The 23,789-nt window shown below is 44.8% G+C and overlaps 1 protein-coding gene across 3 annotated transcripts in view; it reads left to right on the plus strand.

Moving 5' to 3' along the window:
• Nucleotides 1-23,789, plus strand: part of HELZ (helicase with zinc finger) — a 241,411-nt gene that overhangs the window by 81,972 nt on the left and 135,650 nt on the right. For all 3 annotated transcript variants that reach the window (XM_030208449.1, XM_030208451.1, XM_030208450.1), the window contains exon 12: nt 1,460-1,793. In XM_030208449.1, coding sequence (XP_030064309.1) covers nt 1,460-1,793 — 334 coding nt within the window. The remainder of the gene's footprint in view (nt 1-1,459; nt 1,794-23,789) is intronic.

Here is a 23,789-nt window from a genome sequence, read left to right on the forward strand (position 1 = left end):
CAAACAAGCTAGGTGTTTTTACAGCAGTCGAATTGGGATACGTCGCTTGATGTAAAGCTGTCTAAGGAACAGGATCAATGACAGTATGTTCAAAATAGCTGGCCCCCACACACTGCTCTATCATCTAGGCTAGTCCATTTGAAGCATGTTCTTGTACAGTTCCCATACTCACTCACAGCATGCTGCTGTGGTCAGACCCCTTTCATTTTATTATTCTGTCCAAATCAACATAGTGTTCAGGTACAGTTATCCCTTCCCTTCTCTCTTCAAAGTCAAAACTCTATACAGAACCAGAGCACCAGACAGGTAAGTAAGCAAATACTCAAAAAACTCCAAACAGCCCAGAACACGGCAGCCAGACTCATATTCGGAAAATCAAAATACGAAAGTGCAAAACCCCTACGAGAGAAGCTACACTGGCTCCCACTCAAAGAACGCATCACGTTCAAAGTATGTACCCTAGTTTACAAAATCATCCATGGCGATGCCCCAGCCTACATGTCAGACCTGATAGACCTACCACCCAGGAATGCTAAAAAATCATCTCGCACATTCCTTAATCTTCATTTCCCCAACTTTAAAGGTCTAAAATACAAATTAATGCATGCATCAACCTTTTCCTATATGAGCACGCAATTCTGGAACGCGTTGCCACGCAACCTAAAAGCGATCTATGAACTGACCAACTTCCGCAAACAACTGAAGACCCATCTCTTTGACAAGATATACCACAAAGATCAACACATGTGAAACTCCCCACATATATATCCAGAGATGTTTAATAATGCCTCTGTTATATTACTATCATGTATTCCATTACCGTGCAACCCAAAATCCTTCTGTAATACCAAATGTCTATTTTCTTCTTATTTCCACTATCCATGATGTATTATAAGCCACATTGAGCCTGCAAAGAGGTGGGAAAATGTGGGATACAAATGCAACAAATAAATAAGTAAGTAAGTAAGCAGCTACTGAGGTAAAACCAGAAGCTGAAAATAGCCTTCCCCATCTGTGGATTCCACAACACAGGTGCTTTTATTTGTGCTACAAAGGGACAGAGGAAGGATGGAATTAGTAATGGACATACAGGAATTTCATTTTCACATGCCCACATGTATTTTTTGTGTAGACTTTGTATTAGGAGCAATGTCTGCAGGTTCTGCAGTATCTGTGATGCCAGCCAGCCAACCAACCAACCAACCAACCAACCAACCTCGCTGCCTCAAATTCTCAAAAGAGAACTCTGTGGAGAGTTTATTAATTGAAATTTTCTTTGCAGGCCTGTGGGTACATTTTCCCCAAGGTTCTGTGATGTATGGTTAAAAAAATAATAATAAATTGTCCCCATAATTTGTAAGGACTTCGCAACTTTACTGTTAACTTTAGTTTTCATAAAAACATGTTACTTTGAAAGCAAGTGTGATGTTTCTCATGAGTTGTCTTTGTTTTTATTTAGGTTCAACATAAAAGTGCAATTGCAGCTTGTAGCAAGCTTTATGCTCACTGGCGTGGCTGGAGGTGCAAAATATGCTCAAAATGGACAACTTTTTGGTCGCTTTAAGCTTACTGAAACTCTTTCTGAAGACACTTTGGCTGGACGACTGGTGATGACCAAAGTCAATGCTGTTTATTTATTACCGGTCACTAAAGAAAAATCAGTGCAGACCCAGGGAACCAAAGAGAAGGTTTATGAAGCAGTTATTGAGGAGAAAACGAAAGACTTCATTTTTCTAAGGTTGTGCAGGGATTGTTGTGAAGAACTCAAGCTTCGAGCTGATCGTGAAATGCAGGTATGATATTTTTTAAAATCTCAATTCGTGTTATACAAAATCAAGAAATGTGGCATATTATAACGAGCCAGTAGACAGGTTTTTGGGAGGTGAGGTATTTGTATTGATTTTTATTCCATCATACAGATGTTGCAGGTTCACTGTTAATGTCAGACCCCTTTGTTTGCATAGTTTTGTGTCTTAAGCGGTAACATATGTAAACTCCAGTTTTTGTTACTGTTAATGATGCTAATTCTTTGGACCTTATTGAGGTGACAAAGTTACCTAAATTTTGTGAGTGCAAAAAGAAAATGTTCCTATCATGAATGAATGTCTTGACACAGATCATATTACCAGCAAAAGCGGTGACATCTGTTGGGCTATTATATAAAATTACAAATGACATTGCAAGGAGGTTTACATTTTTGTATAGTGAGCTTGCAGAATATGATCTGGGAGATTCAGCAGATTTTTTTGTCCTTCACTGTAGTGGACTGAGTGTACTTTACAGAATAAACTGCCTTCATTTTGAATTCCTTCTTTTTCTGTTGCAGAAAAGATGAGCAAACTGAATAAGTTAATGAGATGATATTGTAAAACAATGCTTATATGAACTGTAGAATTTTCATGGTTTAGAGAGATGTATACCAATTCAAGGCCTTGTTTAGTAACCTGCATTAATGTGATTTAATGTACATTAAATAGCACAAGCCCTGTTAATCTCAATTGAACTTGTTTACTAATATGTGCTTAGTTCAATGTGTGTTAATGTAAGTTAGTAAATGAGACTCTCAATTAGATATGTAGACCATTTACAGTGGGGGAAATAAGTATTTGATCCCTTGCTGATTTTGTAAGTTTGCCCACTGACAAAGACATGAGCAGCCCATAATTGAAGGGTAGGTTATTGGTAACAGTGAGAGATAGCACATCACAAATTAAATCCGGAAAATCACATTGTGGAAAGTATATGAATTTATTTGCATTCTGCAGAGGGAAATAAGTATTTGATCCCCCACCAACCAGTAAGAGATCTGGCCCCTACAGACCAGGTAGATGCTCCAAATCAACTCGTTACCTGCATGACAGACAGCTGTCGGCAATGGTCACCTGTATGAAAGACACCTGTCCACAGACTCAGTGAATCAGTCAGACTCTAACCTCTACAAAATGGCCAAGAGCAAGGAGCTGTCTAAGGATGTCAGGGACAAGATCATACACCTGCACAAGGCTGGAATGGGCTACAAAACCATCAGTAAGACGCTGGGCGAGAAGGAGACAACTGTTGGTGCCATAGTAAGAAAATGGAAGAAGTACAAAATGACTGTCAATCGACAAAGATCTGGGGCTCCACGCAAAATCTCACCTCGTGGGGTATCCTTGATCATGAGGAAGGTTAGAAATCAGCCTACAACTACAAGGGGGGAACTTGTCAATGATCTCAAGGCAGCTGGGACCACTGTCACCACGAAAACCATTGGTAACACATTACGACATAACGGATTGCAATCCTGCAGTGCCCGCAAGGTCCCCCTGCTCCGGAAGGCACATGTGACGGCCCGTCTGAAGTTTGCCAGTGAACACCTGGATGATGCCGAGAGTGATTGGGAGAAGGTGCTGTGGTCAGATGAGACAAAAATTGAGCTCTTTGGCATGAACTCAACTCGCCGTGTTTGGAGGAAGAGAAATGCTGCCTATGACCCAAAGAACACCGTCCCTACTGTCAAGCATGGAGGTGGAAATGTTATGTTTTGGGGGTGTTTCTCTGCTAAGGGCACAGGACTACTTCACCGCATCAATGGGAGAATGGATGGGGCCATGTACCGTACAATTCTGAGTGACAACCTCCTTCCCTCCGCCAGGGCCTTAAAAATGGGTTGTGGCTGGGTCTTCCAGCACGACAATGACCCAAAACATACAGCCAAGGCAACAAAGGAGTGGCTCAGGAAGAAGCACATTAGGGTCATGGAGTGGCCTAGCCAGTCACCAGACCTTAATCCCATTGAAAACTTATGGAGGGAGCTGAAGCTGCGAGTTGCCAAGCGACAGCCCAGAACTCTTAATGATTTAGAGATGATCTGCAAAGAGGAGTGGACCAAAATTCCTCCTGACATGTGTGCAAACCTCATCATCAACTACAGAAGACGTCTGACCGCTGTGCTTGCCAACAAGGGTTTTACCACCAAGTATTAGGTCTTGTTTGCCAGAGGGATCAAATACTTATTTCCCTCTGCAGAATGCAAATAAATTCATATACTTTCCACAATGTGATTTTCCGGATTTAATTTGTGATGTGCTATCTCTCACTGTTACCAATAACCTACCCTTCAATTATGGGCTGCTCATGTCTTTGTCAGTGGGCAAACTTACAAAATCAGCAAGGGATCAAATACTTATTTCCCCCACTGTATGTCTCTTCTACATTTACTTCTTTGTGAGCAGTAATTCCAGTTGGTCAATTAATAAACTACAAGGCCTTTAGAGAAGCTATAAACTTACAGCATATGTCTTGTCCATGAGGATTATTTCTGTTGTGAACTTCTATTCTGAGTATAACAATTATTTTTTGCAATTTTTGACAGAATTGATAGTTTTTGTTTTTTTAGGATCCATTAGTTCTCCTTTCTCCTTTTTTGTGACTCAGTCAGACTAAGGGCTGAGAGCCTTAAGAATATAACAAAAGCCATGCTCGTCAAACCAAGGTCCTTCAAGCCCAACAAACTGTCTCCAATAGTTGCCAGTCTAGGTCACAAGTACCTGGCAACCCCCCCCCCCCCCATCCCAAATTGGATCTGTTTCCCATAGTTTGTTTCCGGGGTTGGACAGTGACTCTCTAAAGTCTACCTGGTTTATACACATTTTTTTTGGACTGTTTCTCCAGGAAGTTCTCTTATCATCTTTTGAATCCTGCTGTGTTAGTTACTTTGACCACATCCTCTGACAGCAGATTCCACAGCTTAATTATATGCTGTGTTAAAAAATAAAATCGTTATACAATTTATTTTCATTCTGCTAGTTATTAGTTTCATGGAGTGCCTGTTGTTTTTGTAGTATTTCATAGGTTAAAAAAAACAATTCCTGAATGCTCCACCTCACTCCAAGCTGAAAATCCATAAGGGAGGTGTTTCATCCCGCTGATCATTTTTTGACCTTTTCTGATCCTTTTCTAGTTGCATTATATCCATTTTTGGGGTTGGGTGACCAGAACTGCAAACAGTACTCAGTGTTGGGACACATCAGGCAGTCTGGTAGAAATCTCTGTGAGACGCCAGCTTAGGGGGGGGGGGGTGTACAGGCTTCCTCTCCCTCCCCTCCTCAGGTGGCCATTGCAGGGCCTGTTAATAAAAAAAATTGGATTTCTTGTTTATAATTGTTTATTCCATATCATCAAGCTGATCAATCCATAGACTGGTGGGTTGTGTCCATCTACCAGCAGGTGGAGATAGAGAGCAAACTTTTGCCTCCCTATATGTGGTCATGTGCTGCCGGAAACTCCTCAGTATGTTCTCTATCTCAGCAGGTGGTGGTCGCACACAGCAGCAGCTCTGGCTAGGCCTCCAAGCCTAATTTTTAGGTTTTGTTGAGTGCCTGGGGTTGAGGGCTCTTTTGAGCAAGTGCAAACCTGGTGGTGCCAGGTCCCTCCTTTTCTCCCCCCTCCCGCTGGCTCCGTTAAAAAATAAATAAATAAATAAATTTTGAACGTCCTTAAAGGCGTTTATTTCGACGTTTATTTAAGCGTCTATTGCAGCTACTCACTGGGACACCAGGTCGTTACAACTCGGAGCGGACAGCAGGTAATTTTTACCTTTTTATAGCGGGCAGGGGGTTCCCCGATTCTTCTCCTCGTGGCATATGGCGTCGGAGGGCGAGGGCGCAAAGGGTCGCTCCCCGGGTCGCTTGAGCGCTTCTAGAGGGGATGCGGGGGTCTTAAAGCCTGATTCGCCCTTGTTGGGTGACAGTTTCGTGACCGATGAATGTCCCGGTCCTTCCTCCGGCGTGGCGGTTTTTCCCGCCATAAACGCCCATCCCCCGCTCCTCGCCTCCGCCATCTTGGCCGGCCACGCGGCTCGGACGGCTTCTTCTTGGGCCGCCCTTGAGGTTGGAGACATTAATGCCATGAACGCCCTTAATTTGGGCGACGGCACAGAAGCGGCTAAAGTTAAGAGCCGTTCTTCCCGCGCGGCTCCTTCGCGGAGTTTCGCGCCGGACGCCATTTTGGATGCGCAGCATGTCTCTCCCCCGCTATTGCGAGCGCCGGTTGAGGGTGCGTCTAGGGCTGTTGCCCAGGCTGCGGAAGTGCACAGTCTGGGGGGTTTCTCCCCCGAGTTTGTTTTGCTGCTGCATCAGGCCTTCCTCATGCACAACGCTGCCCCTGCTCCCTCGTCTGGTAAAGAGGTTGAGGTTCCCAGAGGTAAACGTCCTCGGGTTGATTCCCAGGCCTTGGAGGAAGTTGTCTCCTCCGATGTAGATGAGGGCAGCGTGTCTGAGGTCTCCCAACGGTCCTTTGCGGATTCCTTGGAGGAGACGGATCCCCGCTCGGATGGAGCGGATGACCCCTCTGCAGCGCGGCTTTTTAGCCCAGAGGATTTGCCCAACCTGTTGTTACAGGCCATGGACACTTTGAAGATTTCCTCTCCGGAGGACGTCTCTCCCTCAGCCCCTGTTGGCTCTGCCATTATGCTGGGGACGAAGCGCCCGCCTAGAACCTTCCACGTGCATGATGCCATGCACACCTTAATTTCGGCTCAATGGGATGTCCCAGAAGCGAGCCTTAAAGTGGCTAGGGCTATGTCCCGCCTCTATCCTTTGGCTGTGAGTGAACGTGAGGCCTATCTGTGGCCTACCGTGGATTCTTTAATCACTGCGGTGACTAAGAAAACGGCGTTGCCGGTGGAAGGTGGCACGGCCCTAAAGGACGCCCAAGACAGAAGATTGGAGGCGGCCTTAAGGTCGTCCTTTGAGGCGGCTGCTTTAAGTTTGCAGGCCTCAGTTTGCGGCTCCTATGTGGCCAGGGCGTGCCTGACTATGGTGCAGCGGGCTTCCCCCTCGGATCATTCCTTGAGGGCTGATTGGCCGGCCCTGGAATCGGGCTTAGCCTATTTGGCAGACTTGCTGTATGATGTCTTGAGGGCCTCAGCGAAAGGCATGGCTCAGACAATCTCTGCGCGGCGGTGGCTTTGGCTGAAACATTGGTCTGCTGACCACGCCTCTAAATCCCGCCTGGCTAGGTTGCCTTTTAAAGGCAAGCTGCTCTTTGGGGTCGAGCTGGACAAAATCGTGACCGATCTCGGCACGTCTAAGGGCAAGAAATTACCAGAGGTCAGGGCTCGGGCTAGTACTCGTCCCGGTACCTCCAGAGGACGGTTGCAGGAAGCCCGTCGGTAACGCCCGGGCAAGTCGGGTTCCTCTGCCCCCTCTTCCTTCAAGAGGAATTTCTCCCCCAAGCAGCATTCCTTTCGCAGAGACCGCCGTCCCGGAGGTGCTCCCTCCGGTCCTCCCCCAGGGTCTCGTACCCAATGACGGGGTCTTGGTCCACGCCCCAGTGCAGATTGGAGGACGGCTGTCCTCGTTTCTGGGCGAGTGGACCACAATAACTTCAGACGCTTGGGTGCTGGAAGTAATCAGAGACGGCTACAAACTAGAGTTCTGCCGACCCTTAAAAGACGGGTTTGTACTCTCTCCCTGCAAGTCTCCGGTCAAAGCTGTGGCAGTGCAGCAGACCTTGGACAATCTGATCCGCCTGGGCGCGGTCGTTCCGGTGCCAGAAAGTCAGCTTGGCAAGGGACGTTACTCCATTTACTTTGTGGTACCAAAGAAAGGAGGTTCTGTCCGGCCTATCCTCGATCTCAAAGGGGTCAATCGGGCCTTGAAAGTGCGGCACTTTCACATGGAGACTCTCCGCTCTGTTATAGCGGCAGTGAAGGCAGGAGAGTTCCTGGCATCCTTGGACATCAAGGAAGCGTACCTGCATATTCCCATCTGGCCTCCTCATCAACGCTTTCTGCGTTTTGCAGTCCTGGGACGACACTTCCAGTTCAGAGCCCTCCCTTTCGGGTTGGCTACTGCTCCGCGGACCTTTTCCAAAGTAATGGTGGTCATCGCGGCCTTCCTACGAAAGGAAGGGGTACAAGTCCATCCTTATCTGGACGACTGGTTGATCCGAGCCCCCTCTTATGCAGAGTGCGGCAAAGCTGTGGACCGGGTAGTTGCTCTTTTGAGCTCCCTGGGATGGATCATCAACTGGGAGAAAAGCCAGCTGCGCCCGACTCAGTCCCTGGAGTACCTGGGAGTTCGATTCGACACCCAAGTGGGCAGAGTGTTCCTGCCAGACAATCGGATTGTCAAACTTCAGGCTCAGGTGGACCAGTTCCTAGTAGCCTCTCCCCTTCGGGCTTGGGACTATGTGCAGCTGTTGGGCTCTATGACGGCCACGATGGAAGTTGTGCCCTGGGCCAGGGCTCATATGAGACCACTTCAACACTCTTTGCTGCAGCGCTGGACTCCGATGTCGGAGGATTATGCTGTGCGCCTTCCCTTGGACCCAGCAGTGCGCAAGGCGCTGAGCTGGTGGATGCAGACAGACAAGTTGTCTGCGGGAATGCCTCTGGTGACCCCAGAGTGGATTGTCGTCACGACGGACGCCTCGTTGTCGGGCTGGGGAGCCCACTGCTTGGGAAGGACAGCGCAGGGGCTCTGGTCTCCTGCAGAGGCAAAGTGGTCTATCAACCTCCTGGAACTCAGAGCCATTCGGTTGGCGCTTTTGGAGTTCATCCCGGTACTGGTGTTGAAGCCTGTACGGTCCTGTCGGACAATGCCACGGCTGTGGCCTATGTCAACCGCCAGGGAGGTACCAAGAGCGCCCCTCTAGCCAAGGAGGCTATGAATCTTTGCCAGTGGGCGGAAGCGAACCTGGAGCAGCTTTCAGCGGCCCACATTGCCGGAGTCATGAATGTCAAGGCGGACTTTCTCAGTCGCCATACCTTGGAGCCCGGAGAGTGGCAGCTATCTGCTCAGGCGTTCTTGGACATCACGAAGCGCTGGGGCCAGCCGAGCCTAGATCTGATGGCGTCATCGGCCAATTGCCAAGTGCCGCGCTTTTTCAGCAGAGGACGGGACCCTCGATCCCTGGGAGTAGATGCTCTTCTCCAACAGTGGCCGACACAAGAGCTTCTCTATGTGTTCCCGCCCTGGCCCATGTTGGGCAGGGTGCTAGACCGGGTGGCAAAGCATCCCGGCAGGGTAATCCTGGTGGGTCCGGATTGGCCCAGGCGTCCCTGGTATGCGGACTTGATCAGGCTCTCAGTCGACGATCCTCTGCGGCTGCCAGTGGAGCAGGGCCTGTTACATCAGGGTCCCGTGGTGATGGAGGATCCCTCCCCCTTTGGTCTTATGGCCTGGCTATTGAGCGGCAGCGTCTGAGGAAGAAGGGCTTCTCAGACAAGGTCATCGCCACTATGCTGAGAGCGAGGAAGCGCTCTACTTCTACTGCTTACGCCAGGGTTTGGCGTATCTTTGCAGCGTGGTGTGAAGCAGGCTCACTTTCTCCCTTCACTGCTCCAATTTCTTCAGTGTTGGCGTTCCTGCAAGAAGGTCTGGAGAAAGGCCTGTCGCTCAGTTCCCTTAAAGTCCAGGTAGCGGCTCTGGCTTGCTTCAGGGGCCGCCTGAAGGGTGCTTCCCTGGCTTCGCAGCCAGATGTGGTGCGCTTTCTCAAGGGAGTTAATCACCTGCGCCCTCCTCTGCACTCAGTGGTGCCTGCGTGGAATCTCAACCTGGTACTAAGAGCATTGCAGAAGCCGCCTTTTGAACCCTTGTCGAGGGCATCTCTGAAAGACCTGACGTTGAAAGCAGTCTTTTTGGTGGCTATCACTTCAGCCAGAAGAGTTTCCGAGCTCCAGGCGCTCTCATGTCGAGAGCCTTTTCTGCAGTTCACTGAGGCAGGAGTGACTATTCGCACAGTGCCTTCCTTCCTGCCCAAGATTGTTTCTCGCTTCCATGTGAATCAGCAGCTCTGTCTCCCTTCCTTTCGTAGGGAGGACTACCCAGAGGAGTACTCTGCTCTTAAATATCTGGATGTGAGGCGAGTCATCATCAGATACTTGGAAGTGACCAATGATTTCCGGAAATCGGATCATCTGTTTGTCCTGTTTGCAGGTCCTCGTAAGGGTCTGCAGGCTGCTAAGCCTACAGTGGCAAGATGGGTCAAGGAAGCCATTGCAGCGGCTTATGTGGCCGCGGGGAAGGTGCCGCCTATCCAGCTGAAGGCTCACTCCACGAGAGCTCAGGCGGCCTCGATGGCAGAGGCCGGATCCGTCTCCTTGGAAGAGATATGCAAGGCGGCAACTTGGGCTTCGGCTCATACATTCTCCAAGCATTACCGTTTGACTGTGGCTGCACGGGCGGAGGCCCGGTTTGGAGCTTCAGTGTTGAGGTCAGGGATTTCAATGTCCCACCCTGGGTGAGTACTGCTTCGGTACATCCCACCAGTCTATGGATTGATCAGCTTGATGATATGGAAGGTAAAATTATGTATAATCATACCTGATAATTTTCTTTCCATTAATCATAGCTGATCAATCCATAGCCCCTCCCAGATATCTGTACTGTTTTTATTCTGGTTGCATTTCAGGTTCAAGTTTAGTCTTCAGTTACTTCAGAAAGACTTCGTGTTCAAGTTTTTTCACTTGGATTCTTCAAGAGTTGAGACGAGTTTGTGTTACAGTGAGCTGCTGCATTCCTCTCCCCTCCGTTTTACGGGGCTGGATTGAGACTTAAAATTCTGCCGGCACTCCCTCCCGCTTCGTGCGGCTGTAGGGCAGCTTTGTACCCCTCCCGCTTCGGCGGTGTTAGGGTCAGTCAGCTCCTCCCGCGGTTGCGGTTGCAGGATAAGCCAGATCCCCCCCGCATCGGCGGGTGTGGTGTCCCTCCCCCGCTCCGCGGGGATGAGCTGGACGGATTCCCCTCCCCCACTTGTGTGGGGATGAGCTGGGTTAATTCCCCTCCCCCGTTTCGGCGGTGGTGAGCTGGGCAGAGTGTCCCTTCGTGGGTGTAATTCTCTAAGTGCTGAGTCCTGCGGATGGAGCTTTGATATCGACATACTGAGGAGTTTCCGGCAGCACATGACCACATATAGGGAGGCAAAAGTTTGCTCTCTATCTCCACCTGCTGGTAGATGGACACAACCCACCAGTCTATGGATTGATCAGCTATGATTAATGGAAAGAAAATTATCAGGTATGATTATACATAATTTTACCTTAATTTAATATACTGCCTCTTTTGAGCATGAATCAAGGCAGTTTACATACAGTTGTACAGGCATTTGAACTGTCCCTGATGTGCTCAAAATTTATTATACCTGGGACAGTAGGGAGCTAAGTGACTTGCCCATGGTTACACAGAGCTGCAGAGGGAATTGAACCCAATTCCACAGTTTCTGATGACCTTAAAGCTTCCAAACAGGTAGAAAAAGCGACGGCCAAAGCCAGAAGGATGCTTGGGTGCATAAAGAGAGGCATGACCAGCAGGAAAAAGGAGGTGATAGTGCCGTTGTATAATTCTCTGGTGAGGCCTCATTTGGAGTACTGCGTGCAGTTCTGGAGACCGCACCTACGGAAAGATGTAAACAGAATGGAGTCGGTCCAGAGGGCGGCTGCGAAATTAGTAAGCGGTCTTGAATGCAAAAGTATAGGGACAGGCTTATGAACCTCAACATGTATACGCTGGAAGAGAGGAGGGAGAGAGGAGACATGATAGAAACGTTTAAATATCTCAAGGGCATTTATGTACAGGAAGAGAGAACCTTTTTCAAATGAAGGAGAGCTCTAGAATGAGGGGGCATATGACAAAGTTAAGAGGGAATAGGCTTAGGAGTAACCTAAGGAATTATTATTTCACAGAAAGGGTGGTGGAGGCGTGGAATGGCCTCCCGGTGGAGGTGGTGGAGTCGAGGACTGTTCTAGAATTTAAAAAGGCATGGGATAAGCATGTGGGATTGCTTAGGAACAGGAAGAATTAGGGATTACAGAGGATGGGCAGACTGGATGGGTCATATGGCCTTTATCTGCCGTCATGTTTCTATGACAGGTGGCAGTGGGAATCAAACCCGGTTTACCCAGGTCCACAACCCGCTGCACTAACATTTAGGCTATTCCCACTCTTTGGTTTCCTTCTGCTGGTGGAGGCGTGGAATGGCCTCCCGGTGGAGGTGGTGGAGTCGAGGACTGTTCTAGAATTTAAAAAGGCATGGGATAAGCATGTGGGATTGCTTAGGAACAGGAAGAATTAGGGGTTACAGAGGATGGGCAGACTGGATGGGTCATATGGCCTTTATCTGCCGTCATGTTTCTATGACAGGTGGCAGTGGGAATCAAACCCGGTTTACCCAGGTCCACAACTCGCTGCACTAACATTTAGGCTATTCCCACTCTTTGGTTTCCTTCTGCTTTGCTGAGGGAATAAAAGTTTCTGGGATCCATGGCAGCATGAGGGCTCTGTCCCATGGGCCAGAGCCCTCATGTGTCACCTTCAGAGCAACCTGTTATCTCCCTGGTCTCCCTGCTCCAAATACTTCAAGGCTTAGCGCCCATTGCCTGGAGGCTATGGGGAGAAGGGGTTCCTTCTGGATTGGTGAGACTAGTCATCCCATGTTCCTCAAGGGAGTACCTCTGGATCTGCCAGACATAGTGTTAGCCTGGTAGTTTGGGGGGCGGGGAGGGTGTGCGGCAGCCCACTGTGAAGGATGCCTGGTGCATGAACATTATTCATAGCTGGAGGCATCCTAGTCCATCAGTTAGTCTGGTACTCAGACAGTTCCTTCCCGCTACCAGGGGGAAGGTGGTTAGGGTGATGTTGGACAGTGCCATGGCTATGGCTTATATCAGCAAGCAGGATGGAATCAAATGTGTGGCAGTCACACTGTGGAAGCCAGTTGGCTGAGCAGCTGGGTGAAATGGCATCTGGTAGTGCTCTTGGCAGTCCATATTGCTGGGATGGGGAACGTTCAAGCAGATTTCTTCAGTTGTGTGATGCTGTACATGGAAAAGTGGGAGCTGAATCCAGAAGTCTTCAGATGCTGGTGGATTGCTGAGGTTGCTTGCACTGCGATCTGATGAAGTGTCCACACTTTTTCAACTGCAGACGGGAGTTTGAGTCTGCTGAGATTGATGCCCTAGTGCATCCTTAGCCCCATCAGGATCCACTCTATGTGTTCTCCCTTTAGTTCCTCATAGGCAGAACTCTTTTCAATGCTTCTAGATATCTGTTCCTCCTGGTCCTGGTGGCATTGGACTGGCCATGATGCCTGTGATATGCAGGTCACCTTGCCTGCTGGACAGCTCACCATTTCCTCTTCCCAAAGGCAAGGGAATTTTAGTTTAGGGGCTGCTAGCCTGACTCTTGAGAAACGACTTCTGAGAAACAAGGGCTATTTTGGTATCAGTAATTTCTAATCTACTGAGAGCTTGCAGATACTCCACCTCTCTGGTTTGTATTTGAATTTCAAGAACATTTGAGTGGTGGAATGTAGAACAGCATTTGTTCCTCGGGAAAATTCATCTGGCAGCAATTCTAGCCTTCTTACAGAAGGGTCTGGATCGGGAACTAACTCTGCATTCTCTTAAGGTACAAGTACATCCTTGTTTTGTTTTTGAGGCAAGGTTCAGGGTCTTTCCCTGACAGCTCAGCCTGATGTGATGAGGTTCTTTCATGAAAATAAGTGCTTTCATCCCTGATTTTGGGTGCTTCTACCCCAATGGGTTCTCAATGCGGTGTTCTGGGAGAGCCGCATTCAGACCTTTGAAGAGGACTTCTGTGAAGTATCCTACCCTGAAGACTGTCTTCATGGTAGCCATCCGCTTGGCGAGGCAGTTATCTGAGTTGCAGTCCTTATAACATAATTTCAGATTTATAATCTGTCATACCTTTCAGTTCTTAGCGGAGTACAATCACAAGAAGCTGGACATTACCATGAAATACAAAAACAATATAATTATAAAACGAATACTAGCATCATTATTATATGCTAATCCATTGTTGTCAATTTTTGTTAATAGGTATTTTTGAAGTAGTAATGTTTACAGGTACTGTTTAAATATTTTATAGGTCAGTGAAATAGATAAAAGAGAGGAGATCTGCTTGCTAAGCTTTGCTGCTTGATACACCAGAAGTTTGTCAAACAGTTTTTTCATCTCCTTATGCTTCTAGAAGTAGGGAAAAGAAATAAAAATTAGGTCTCCTGGAAGACTTAAGTGAGTTAGTTGATAAAAAATGGTCATACCATAATGAGGAGCTAATCCATTTAGAATCTTAAATAAAAAAAACCATGCCAATTTAAATAAAATCCTTGCCTCTACTGGGAGCTGATGTAACTTAATTTAAAAATGACTTTGCCATATCTTTTTAATGAAAAGATGAGTCTTATTGCTGTGTTTTTGAATGGATTGAAGCTTTTTCAGTACCAATTTAGGATAGTCTAAATAGATTATATTACAATGATCTAATTGACTTAATAAAAGCTTGTACTAATAAAACTTTTTCCTCAAAAAATTTACTAATTACACAGTTTTCTCAGTAATATAAAAGATTTCTTAATTAAAAGATTAATCTGATGTTCCAGTGATAAAGTACTGTCCAAATTGATCTGTAGGCATCCATATCTGTCCATTACATAGGATGCCATATCTAGCAGGATGGTTCTCTTGTTTCTTGCCTAAAGTGGTCTCACCACTTCATGTTAACCAGTTGAGTTTTCTCCTGGCATTCTTAGGGTAGTGAAAAGCATCTTCCTCCTAAAGAATCCACAAATTGGATGGCCGCAAGGTTCTGCTGTGGTATCTGAAGGACACAAACCCCTTTCGAAAATCTGATAGGCACTTTATGTTCTTTTACAGCTGACAAGAAAGGTCAAGCAGCGTCAAAATCTTCCATTTTGTGTAGGATAAAGGCAGCAATTGAGCTAGCTTACATTCTGAGATGAAAAGTGGTGCCTAGTTGAATTTGCGTGCACTCCACCCAAGCCCAGGCCATGACCTTGGTCCCAGAGTACTGTCTGTCTCCTGTATACCCTAGAAGTTTAAGGAACTATCATTGTAGATAGTTTAGGGTTACTAGATTTTCTTCAGTTTTGGTTTCTGATGTGGATTCCTCTGCTTTATTGTATAGATTCCAGGATTTGCTTTGGCAGTAGCATACTGAGGTTAACTAGCCTGCACCAGCCCTTATATTGGTGTTTTCATGGGTTTGACTCAGTTTCTCTACTTCCATTTTTTTGGTCTGGAAGGGACACAATCAACATCTGGACTAGGGAGGGGGGTGAAGCAGTATTCAAGGAAAGGAAATTAATGGATATGAATGAATTTCACCTTATTCACAGTTTTGTTCTCCATCCCTTTTTGGATAATCCCTAACATCCAGTTTGCTTTTTTTTTTAATAGTTATGACACGTTATCCATAATGATTCCAGGATCTTTTTCTTCATTCATGAGTACCTTGGGATTTTCCCCTTAAGAGGCCCCACCCTCCTACTATTCCTAGTCTGATCATTGCAGCAATGCTTGTGAGGCCAGGAGCCATGTACTTGGGTTTCTTCCAGAACCCTGTATACTGGGTTCTGAATCCAGACACAAGCTGTCACCCTAAACATTGACAGCTGGCTCATATACTCTGCCCCTTTCCTCTTCCTCCTGGAGTTGTAAATGCTACTACCTCTGCGGCATCTTAGCTCCCAGTTGACATGAACTGTGGAAGACCCAACTTGAAGATCGAATGAGGAATTCTCCATATGGCAGTATACAATATTGCTAAAGAACCACTATGCCAGCCTCATCGTGAAAATTAATATAAATATTCCAGTTAAGTTCATGAAATGTTTCTGCAGAATAATGCTGTGAAATCCAACCAGTCAAATTGCTCAGAATGTAACTGGGCAAGTATTAGTTTATATCCTTTTCATTTACACTGATATTTAGGGTAAGACATTAAGACGGCCTTTCAAGTCTGACTTCTTTTATGATGCTGTTTGTAGCCAGACCCCCCCCCCCCCCCCCCCCCCCCAGTATTCAGTTGGTGGCGGTCAGCATTTTTTAAACACTAATCATCGCTGGCTAAATTATCTCAGAGTCCGGGCACCCCTTCCCTCCCACCTCCCTCTCCAGGGCCTATTTGACCTCCCTGGTGGTCCAGCGGAGCATTGGTAGCAAGAGCGAATCCCCCTTGCTCCTGCCCCTAGCGCCAGCTTCTTGAAAATTTACAGTACCACGAGGCTGATGTGAGATGTCGTGGTAGCCATTTTCAGGAGCGGGGGGGGGGGGGGTTTGCTCCTGCCCCCAATGCCCCGCTACACCACCAGGGAGGTCAGGTAGGCCCGGGGGGGGGGGGGGGGGGAGGTTCTATCCTGACCGGGAGGTGGGAGTGGGATGGGGTTGCTAACTGGGGGGGGGGGGGGGGAGGCTGTTGTCTGGGGCTGCTAGAGGGGTGTAAAACCTTTTTTTAAATGTGGATCCTGGCCCGATATTCAGCCAGGGCCCGTATAAAGATAAATGGGTGAATTTAGGACAACTTTTGAGCTATCCTAACTTCACCCGCTTAACTTATGCGGGCCTTTGCTCCTCCTCAGCACCAATCCTTGGCCTGACCCTGACCCACTTTGTTTTGGGCCTGTCAGAGGCGAAATTCAGTGGCATTGCTTTAGTGCCGCTGAATATCCGTGGATGTGGGACGACAGGTGATTTAAGCGGGAGGCTCCTGCCTGCTTAAATCGCTTTGATGTCAGCCCCATTGTCTTTTAATATTCGTGATTGTTTTGTACGTAGGTGGTGATTCTTTCATGTTTATGAGCCACCTAAAATTTTCATGATCATAAATAAATTTAAATGCTCATGGGCAAAACCTAACAAGACTGTAGTTGTCAGTATAAAAGCAAAATATGTACCTCCATCATTGAGGCAATATGTTTGTTTATTGTATATTTACTTTGCCGCTTTCATAAGAACACTAAAATGTAATAGGAAAACAAAAGAACAAAACAAAAAAAAGGAAAAAAAAAATAACACACAAGTAGAAAATTATCAGCAGAGAAAATCGAGGAGTAAGATATGGATTCCAGACATTTCGTCATTCCCTGCTGCCTACACTTATCTTCTATACATAAATTTAAAGTTAGATTTTCCTCTAGTTTAATATGAACCCCCCCCCCCCCCCCTGTTTACTAAGCCATGTGTCTATGCCGACACAGCCCATTCAAAGTGAATGGGCTGTGTTGGCATTAGCGCATGGCAGCCACTAGTGAGGTGTAGTAAACAGGGAGGGGGGAAGTTACTGAAATATTCTTGAATGTTACAGAAAAAGGAACATAAGCATTAAAATACTGTTAGGACTGCAAGCGGACAAAAGTATAGGCAAATTTACTCAGTTTTAAAAGTAATTCAGTAAAATTAGGTGGTCTATCAATAAGACATGGATTGGTATTAAGTATCATACTTAAGACCATATGTTGCGATAAAGGCAAGTACATTCTTCCAAGCTGAGTGGGCAGGTTGAGCAAACTTTGATTTGAGCTTTACTGCTAGACTAGTTCATTTTGGTCATCAAGATCAATAGTACTATCAGCATTAGATATTTCTCACCTTGAAGCCCCAACATGTTCAATAAACGAGTGAGTAAAGGAAGTTTTAGTTTAACTTGACATTAAAGGATAAAGTTGAGGACTTCAGCATTGATTATGAAAGGTTAAATCTTACTGTTTCTTGTCTTGTAAAGGTTGAGAAAATTCAAAGAAGATTTCTTTCCTAATAATGTAAACCATTTTGATAATTTCAGAAATAAGATTGGCAATCCAAACACATAGCTTTTTAACCCTTTGTGATTAGTAAACACCTCTCAATGAAGACCTGAGACGTACTAATGGGAGTATAATAATTTCATTTTTATTGGCAAACCTCTGTTTGTTCTATAGGTTTCCATCTATTCAACTTGATCAAATCTAATAACTGAGCAGAAAGTACTCTGTATATAACATGGCAATAATAGGAGAGTGTGAAAGAGAGAGGTCTCCTATAATTTTAACCATGATAATTTTGCTGTGATGCATTTACATGTAAGTTAATGTTAGATATGTAAACTTGTCCTCGGCTTTAATGTTTTGAATAAGAGCAAGAACTCAATAAAAACCAGGAAAATGTACTTATGCAGACGAATCTGACAAATATATGTGTTATCTCAAGAAAGATATAGTGGAATTGGAAAAGGTGCAGCGAAGGGCGACTAAAATGATAGCGGGGATGGACGACTTCCCTATGAAGAAAGACTAAGGAGGCTAGGGCTTTTCAGCTTGGAGAAGAGACGGCTGAGGGGAGACATGATATATAAAATAATGAGTGGAGTGGAACAGGTGGATGTGAAGCGTCTGTTCACGCTTTTCAAAAATACTAGGACTAGGGGGCATGCGATGAAACTACAGTGTAGTAAAATTAAAACAAATCGGAGAAATGTTTTCTTCACACAACGCATAGTTAAACTCTGGAATTTGTTGCCGGAGAACGTGGTGAAGGCGGTTAGCTTAGCAGAGTTTAAAAAGGGGTTAGATGGTTTCCTAAAGGACAAGTCCATAAACCACTACTAAATGGACTTGGGAAAAATCCACAATTCCAGGAATAACATGTATAGAATGTTTGTACGTTTGGGAAACTTGCCAGGTGCCCTTGGCCTGGATTGGCCGCTGTCGTGGACAGGATGCTGGGCTCGATGGACCCTTGGTCTTTTCCCAGTGTTGCATTACTTATGTTACTTATATGTACTTATATATTGAGAGGAGCGCCCTCAGAGATTGAGACACCCACATGGTAGTCCGTCTAGCCCACTAACAGGTGACATAGCACTTCATTGGGCCACTCTCTCTTACGTGATATGGTTCAACAATGGCACATTATGCACTAGTAGCACATTGTTGCACTATATCACTTGAGAGTGTGGCCCAATGAATGAAGTGCTATGTCACCCGTTAGTGGTCTAGACGGACTACCACGTGGGTGTTTGAGTCTCTGAGGGCGCTCCTCTCAATATATAACACATATATTTGTTAGATTTGTCTGCATGAGTACATTTTCCTGGTTTTGATTGAGTTTTAGCTAGGAAGCTTACCAGTGAAATTGGAGATTTGTTGTTTTTGAGTGTTCAGTAAGAGCAAATTTTTGTGCTTTGATTATCAAGTTTTTGCATAGGCAGATCTCTGGTAGCCAGATTGGATCTGAAGAGTAACTGAATTTTCTTCTTTTTCAATAAATTTTGAAGTACAAAAAAAAAAGTTCTAATATTTAGTGGTTCAGACAGCAAAAAACTGCAAAGCCAGTGTGTCCACTTATACTATATTTCTAAAAATTCATACTTCACTGTGGACTACAGCATTTTATTTCTTTTTATTCCATTGTCCAATGCATTTAATATAGGGTATTTACATCTGCAGTGTTTTGGCATAAAATAACCTCATGCTTATGTTGCCGTTATTTAATTTTTAATTTAATTTAAATAGCGTCCGTAGCTCACTTCATCCAGTTAGGTTCAAGGTGGGTCACATTATGCACTATATTATCACAGAGGTGCAATATTGCAGTCTATCAACTAGGCAAGCACCATTTAAAATCAGTAAACATTTATATACCGCTTACATATTAATGGAAACAATCAAAGTGGTTACCATTCAAAACCTTCCCTTTCCCACCCTTCTTAACATTCCTTAGTTACAAACATTTTACCTTATTCCTGGTGTAACTTGACCTAACCCCTTATTACTGTCAAATAAAAACTAAAGGAAAACTCGCACACCTACCCCGGTATATCCACTATTCTGATATTAAGGATAAAGCCATAAAATTACTAATAAAGGGGCCTTTTTACTAAGCTGTGGTAAGCACTGCTGCAGAGCGTGCTTAGGGTCCTGCAGTAGCGCTAGGGGCAAGGAGAGGCGTGCTCTGCACTGATTGATTAGCACAGCTATATTACCATACTAACCGATTAGCATGTGGCTAGCGTGTGAGCCGTTACTGCCTAGAAAATAGATGTTGGTACGTGCTCATATGCTAATGGGAAAATTAACATGTGGCCATTGTTGGCAAAATAGAAAAATCAGCCAGATCCTGGCAGCACTAAAATTGGCCTTAGTGCTCGGTAAAAACCTGCACTGGGGATAGCGCAGGCCACTTTATGGCACTGTTTAGTGAAAGGGCCCCAAAATAATCAATGTAGAAAAGATTACAATCTTGGAGAAGTTTGACTTTATCCATAAATTCATATGGGGTAACTTTATATTTCTTTTATAAAACTGCGTGGTCGCATATGCACATAACTGTTTGCCTGTTTTTATGCATTGTGCATATAGGGGTAGATTCAAGAATGAGCGCCAAAAAATAGGTACCTGAATGTTGTGCGCTAAGTGCGAATTCTGTAATGGCAGTTGTGCATGGAACTGGTTATAGAATACTAGCAAAAGTCTGCGTGAGCACATAACACCATGTCAAAGGCTGGTGTAAGTGCTTGTGCCTTAGTTAGACACATAACGTCTTATATTCTATAACCTGCCCACCTAACTCCTAGAAATGCCCCTGTCCTGTCCATTTCCCCTAGACGTTGCTTGCAATGGAATTGGCACAGACAATTTCTAGAATAGCAACTAAGGACAGTTGCATGTGCCAATTCTAATTGCTGCCAGTTAACACCAATTAAAGCCATTAATTGGCTGTAGAAGTTAAGTTGAACGCAGAACTACCCTTATCTTATACCTTGCACACGCAAGTTTGCACTCTAGTCATACATTTGGGCATGCATGTTTATGGAATCCGGAGGATAGTATATAAATATATTTTGAGCAGAGGTGGGGTTGCAATTCGTGTATTTTATACATGTAAACTTCAAGCATGCATTTTCACCTTCAGAGCTGGTATAAAATTGTGCATTTGAAGTTGCATACTTTAGGGCATGATCAGGGAGCCTACGGTGTCAAGGCACACAGGTGCCTATGTTACCTTTATAAGATAGGCGCCTTTTAGGACTTTTCACATAGACGTTGTCTTATAAAATCAGGCCTATAATGTTTAATTTAATACAACATAGTTCAATTGAACATCATGCCAATTCATAAAGATAAAAACACCGTAGTAGTTCAAGAAAGGGAGAAAAGTAGAAAAGGATGAACAGTAATAAAACCTTGTTTACAGCATATTAATCAGATATTCAGTAGACAAGCAAAGAAGAGATAAAGCAGATAGGTTGCTTAGCAGTTCCTAGTACAACTGCTCCCCTATTTAAATGCCATTATGACCATCCAAGACTTTTTTCTGGTGTGAACAGAGCATAAGAACACTCAGATTGCAAATTTTGAGGAGTGCAGTTCTACAAGAATGAGGCCAGGTAACAAAAAGCACTGTGACTAGATGATTCTCATCTTATTTTTGTAGGAGGAGGAAGACAGAGCAGATTAGCAGATTGCTTTAAAAGGACCTAAGAGGCTGAGCTGGGGCGTAGGGAATGACTAGATCTGAGAGGTAAGCTGGAAGGCCACTGTGAATGGCATGGCGAGAAAGTATTAATATGTATTTGAGTCTTGAAGAGACAGTAATGAGTGTTTTACCAAGAGGGGAGTGATGCGGTCAAATCTTTTTGTCTCAGGGAGAATTTTATTGCAGTGTTTTGGTTAGTTGCAGATGTGTTTTGCAGAAGTTTTTTAAGGGATGAATGTAGTGAATGTCAGTAGCCCGGTTAATTTATGATTAAGGTGTCAATGAGTGTAAGAAACTCTTTGGTCTGTAGGAGTGTATTAACCAAGCAAAGGATCAAAAATGGCTTTCACAAGGATGGAAATTTTGTGGATCAAAAGTTTTATAAGTATGGAGGTGAAAGGCCAGCATGTGAACTGAGCTCTCTATTATTATTGGCATCCCTAGAATGTGGGAGCTGGATGGAAGGACATATTTTGTTTAGTGAACTGGATTGCCTGTGACTTATTAGAATTGAGCTTAAATTTATGGAATACTTGCCAGTTTGCTACTACATGCAGAAATTATTCAAATGGATGAGTGACACTACAGGGTAGTAGAGAAGAAGTTGATAGCCTGCGATTGTACTCCACACATATTTGCTTGTTAAGAAAAGAGCAAAACCAATTTAGAATAGATCTGGTCAGGTATCTGATGGTAAACCAGGCCCCACTCATATCAAGTAGGACAAGAAGAACCTTGCTTCCCCAATCGCTTCTTTTTTTTTTTTTTAATTTTTTATTAAATTTAAATTTAATTTTTACAAGTGGTAAAACAACTTGCTGGAAATACAGAGAGAGTAATGTGTGGGAATTATTTCAGTCAGGTAATTCTATTCTCTTTCTTAGACCACTAAATAGGGAGAGTGAAACAAGACGAGATCAATTAAACAGTAAACAGAAAACCCCCCCCGTGGTATTTACCTGATTATCCCCAGATATTACTCGTCTAATTCATTATTTCACATTGATCATCTGGTTGGCTTCTTCAAGGCCAGTACGGTGTATAGTCAAATCATTTAATTGAAAACATACTTATTGTCCAATATTAGTTAGAAATAATACATCTGATTACATTCTTTCTCTTTTAAAAACCAGGAGTTATTTAACAATACATATACTTAAGTATCTAATTCAAATCCCACTGATTAAAGTAATCCCAGTTTTCACAGGCTTCACTCCTTTTAAAGTAATAATTTGAGGAAATATTTCTGAGGAAAACTTTAGGAGTCATACCCGGAACTCTGGGAAAAACAATAATCTCGATATTAATCATCTATAATAATATTCATTTTATTATTCAAAATTTTCTGGTCTATTATCATTTTCAAAATCATAACCACTTCTTGCTCATGTAGAATCATTTGTTATATCAATTTTTTTACTCTCAAAGGGTTCAGTTGAATTGTCCATGTAACTCTCTAATAAAATTATATCTGAAACAAAATTATTTGCTGCCACCGTTAGGTCCCGAAGCGCCTTCCAGATGGTATTCAGTGTAACCTCCACGGGAGCCAAAAACTCCAAGTTGATTTCTCATAGGTGTGGAGGAGTGGCCTAGTGGTTAGGGTGGTGGACTTTGGTCCTGAGGAACTGAGTTCGATTCCCACTTCAGGCACAGGCAGCTCCTTGTGACTTAACCCTCCATTGTCCCATGTAAGCCGCATTGAGCCTGCCAAGAGTGGGAAAGTGCGGGGTACAAATGTAACAAAAATAAATAAAAAAAATGTTAGGAGTGGTTCCGCCGATTCGGGTTCTGCTGTAAACGTCCTCCGTTTCAGCATATACCTCTAACTCACTCCTCCACTCCTTTGGGCATGGTGGTTGAATAATTTGGTAGCGATGGAGTTGTTTTTTTCAGGTCCAAGAACGTCGACGCTCCTTTGCCGGCGCTAATCAAAGGACTCGCCAACCCTTTCATCTGTGGGCAGTTCGTCGCGCAGTGGTCCCACACTTGCTGCTCAGGGGATAAAATGCTGGCCATCGGCGGCTGACCGCCGGTTGTCCCCTTCCTCTCAGTTAAGGTAACTGCAATTGCAGAGAGGAAATTTACGTAAAGAAGACGAAACTTCAGAGGGCAGCTGGGCCGTTGGGAATGCGAACTTCAGGTCACCATCTTACCACTCTCCCAGTTTGGGACACTGTTTGTCTGGTTTCTCCTCAGAGGCCTGTCTGATATGGGTAACCCTTCAGCATAGCCCTCTAAGTCATTGAAACAGACAAGCCCCTCCACCCCTACAAGGTGGTGTCCCTTCAGAGGGGTCCCCAATCTCTTCTAACCCCCCAGGGCTTTGTATGTGAAGATGTGGTTGAAACATTGATTGTTTGACATGAAAGATATTAGAGCTATCCAAATAAAATCAGTAGTGAAAATACAATGGCTGCTTGCTTCCAAAACTAAGAACTGTATTTTAAGATAGACTAGTGTTAAACTTAGTAGTATTGTAGAAAGAGTTTCAAAGTGGTTTTTATTTTTATTTTATTTTTTAAACTGATGG

The sequence above is a fragment of the Microcaecilia unicolor genome, chromosome 6 (genome assembly GCF_901765095.1).
Source record: "Microcaecilia unicolor chromosome 6, aMicUni1.1, whole genome shotgun sequence".
NCBI lineage: Eukaryota > Metazoa > Chordata > Amphibia > Gymnophiona > Siphonopidae > Microcaecilia > Microcaecilia unicolor.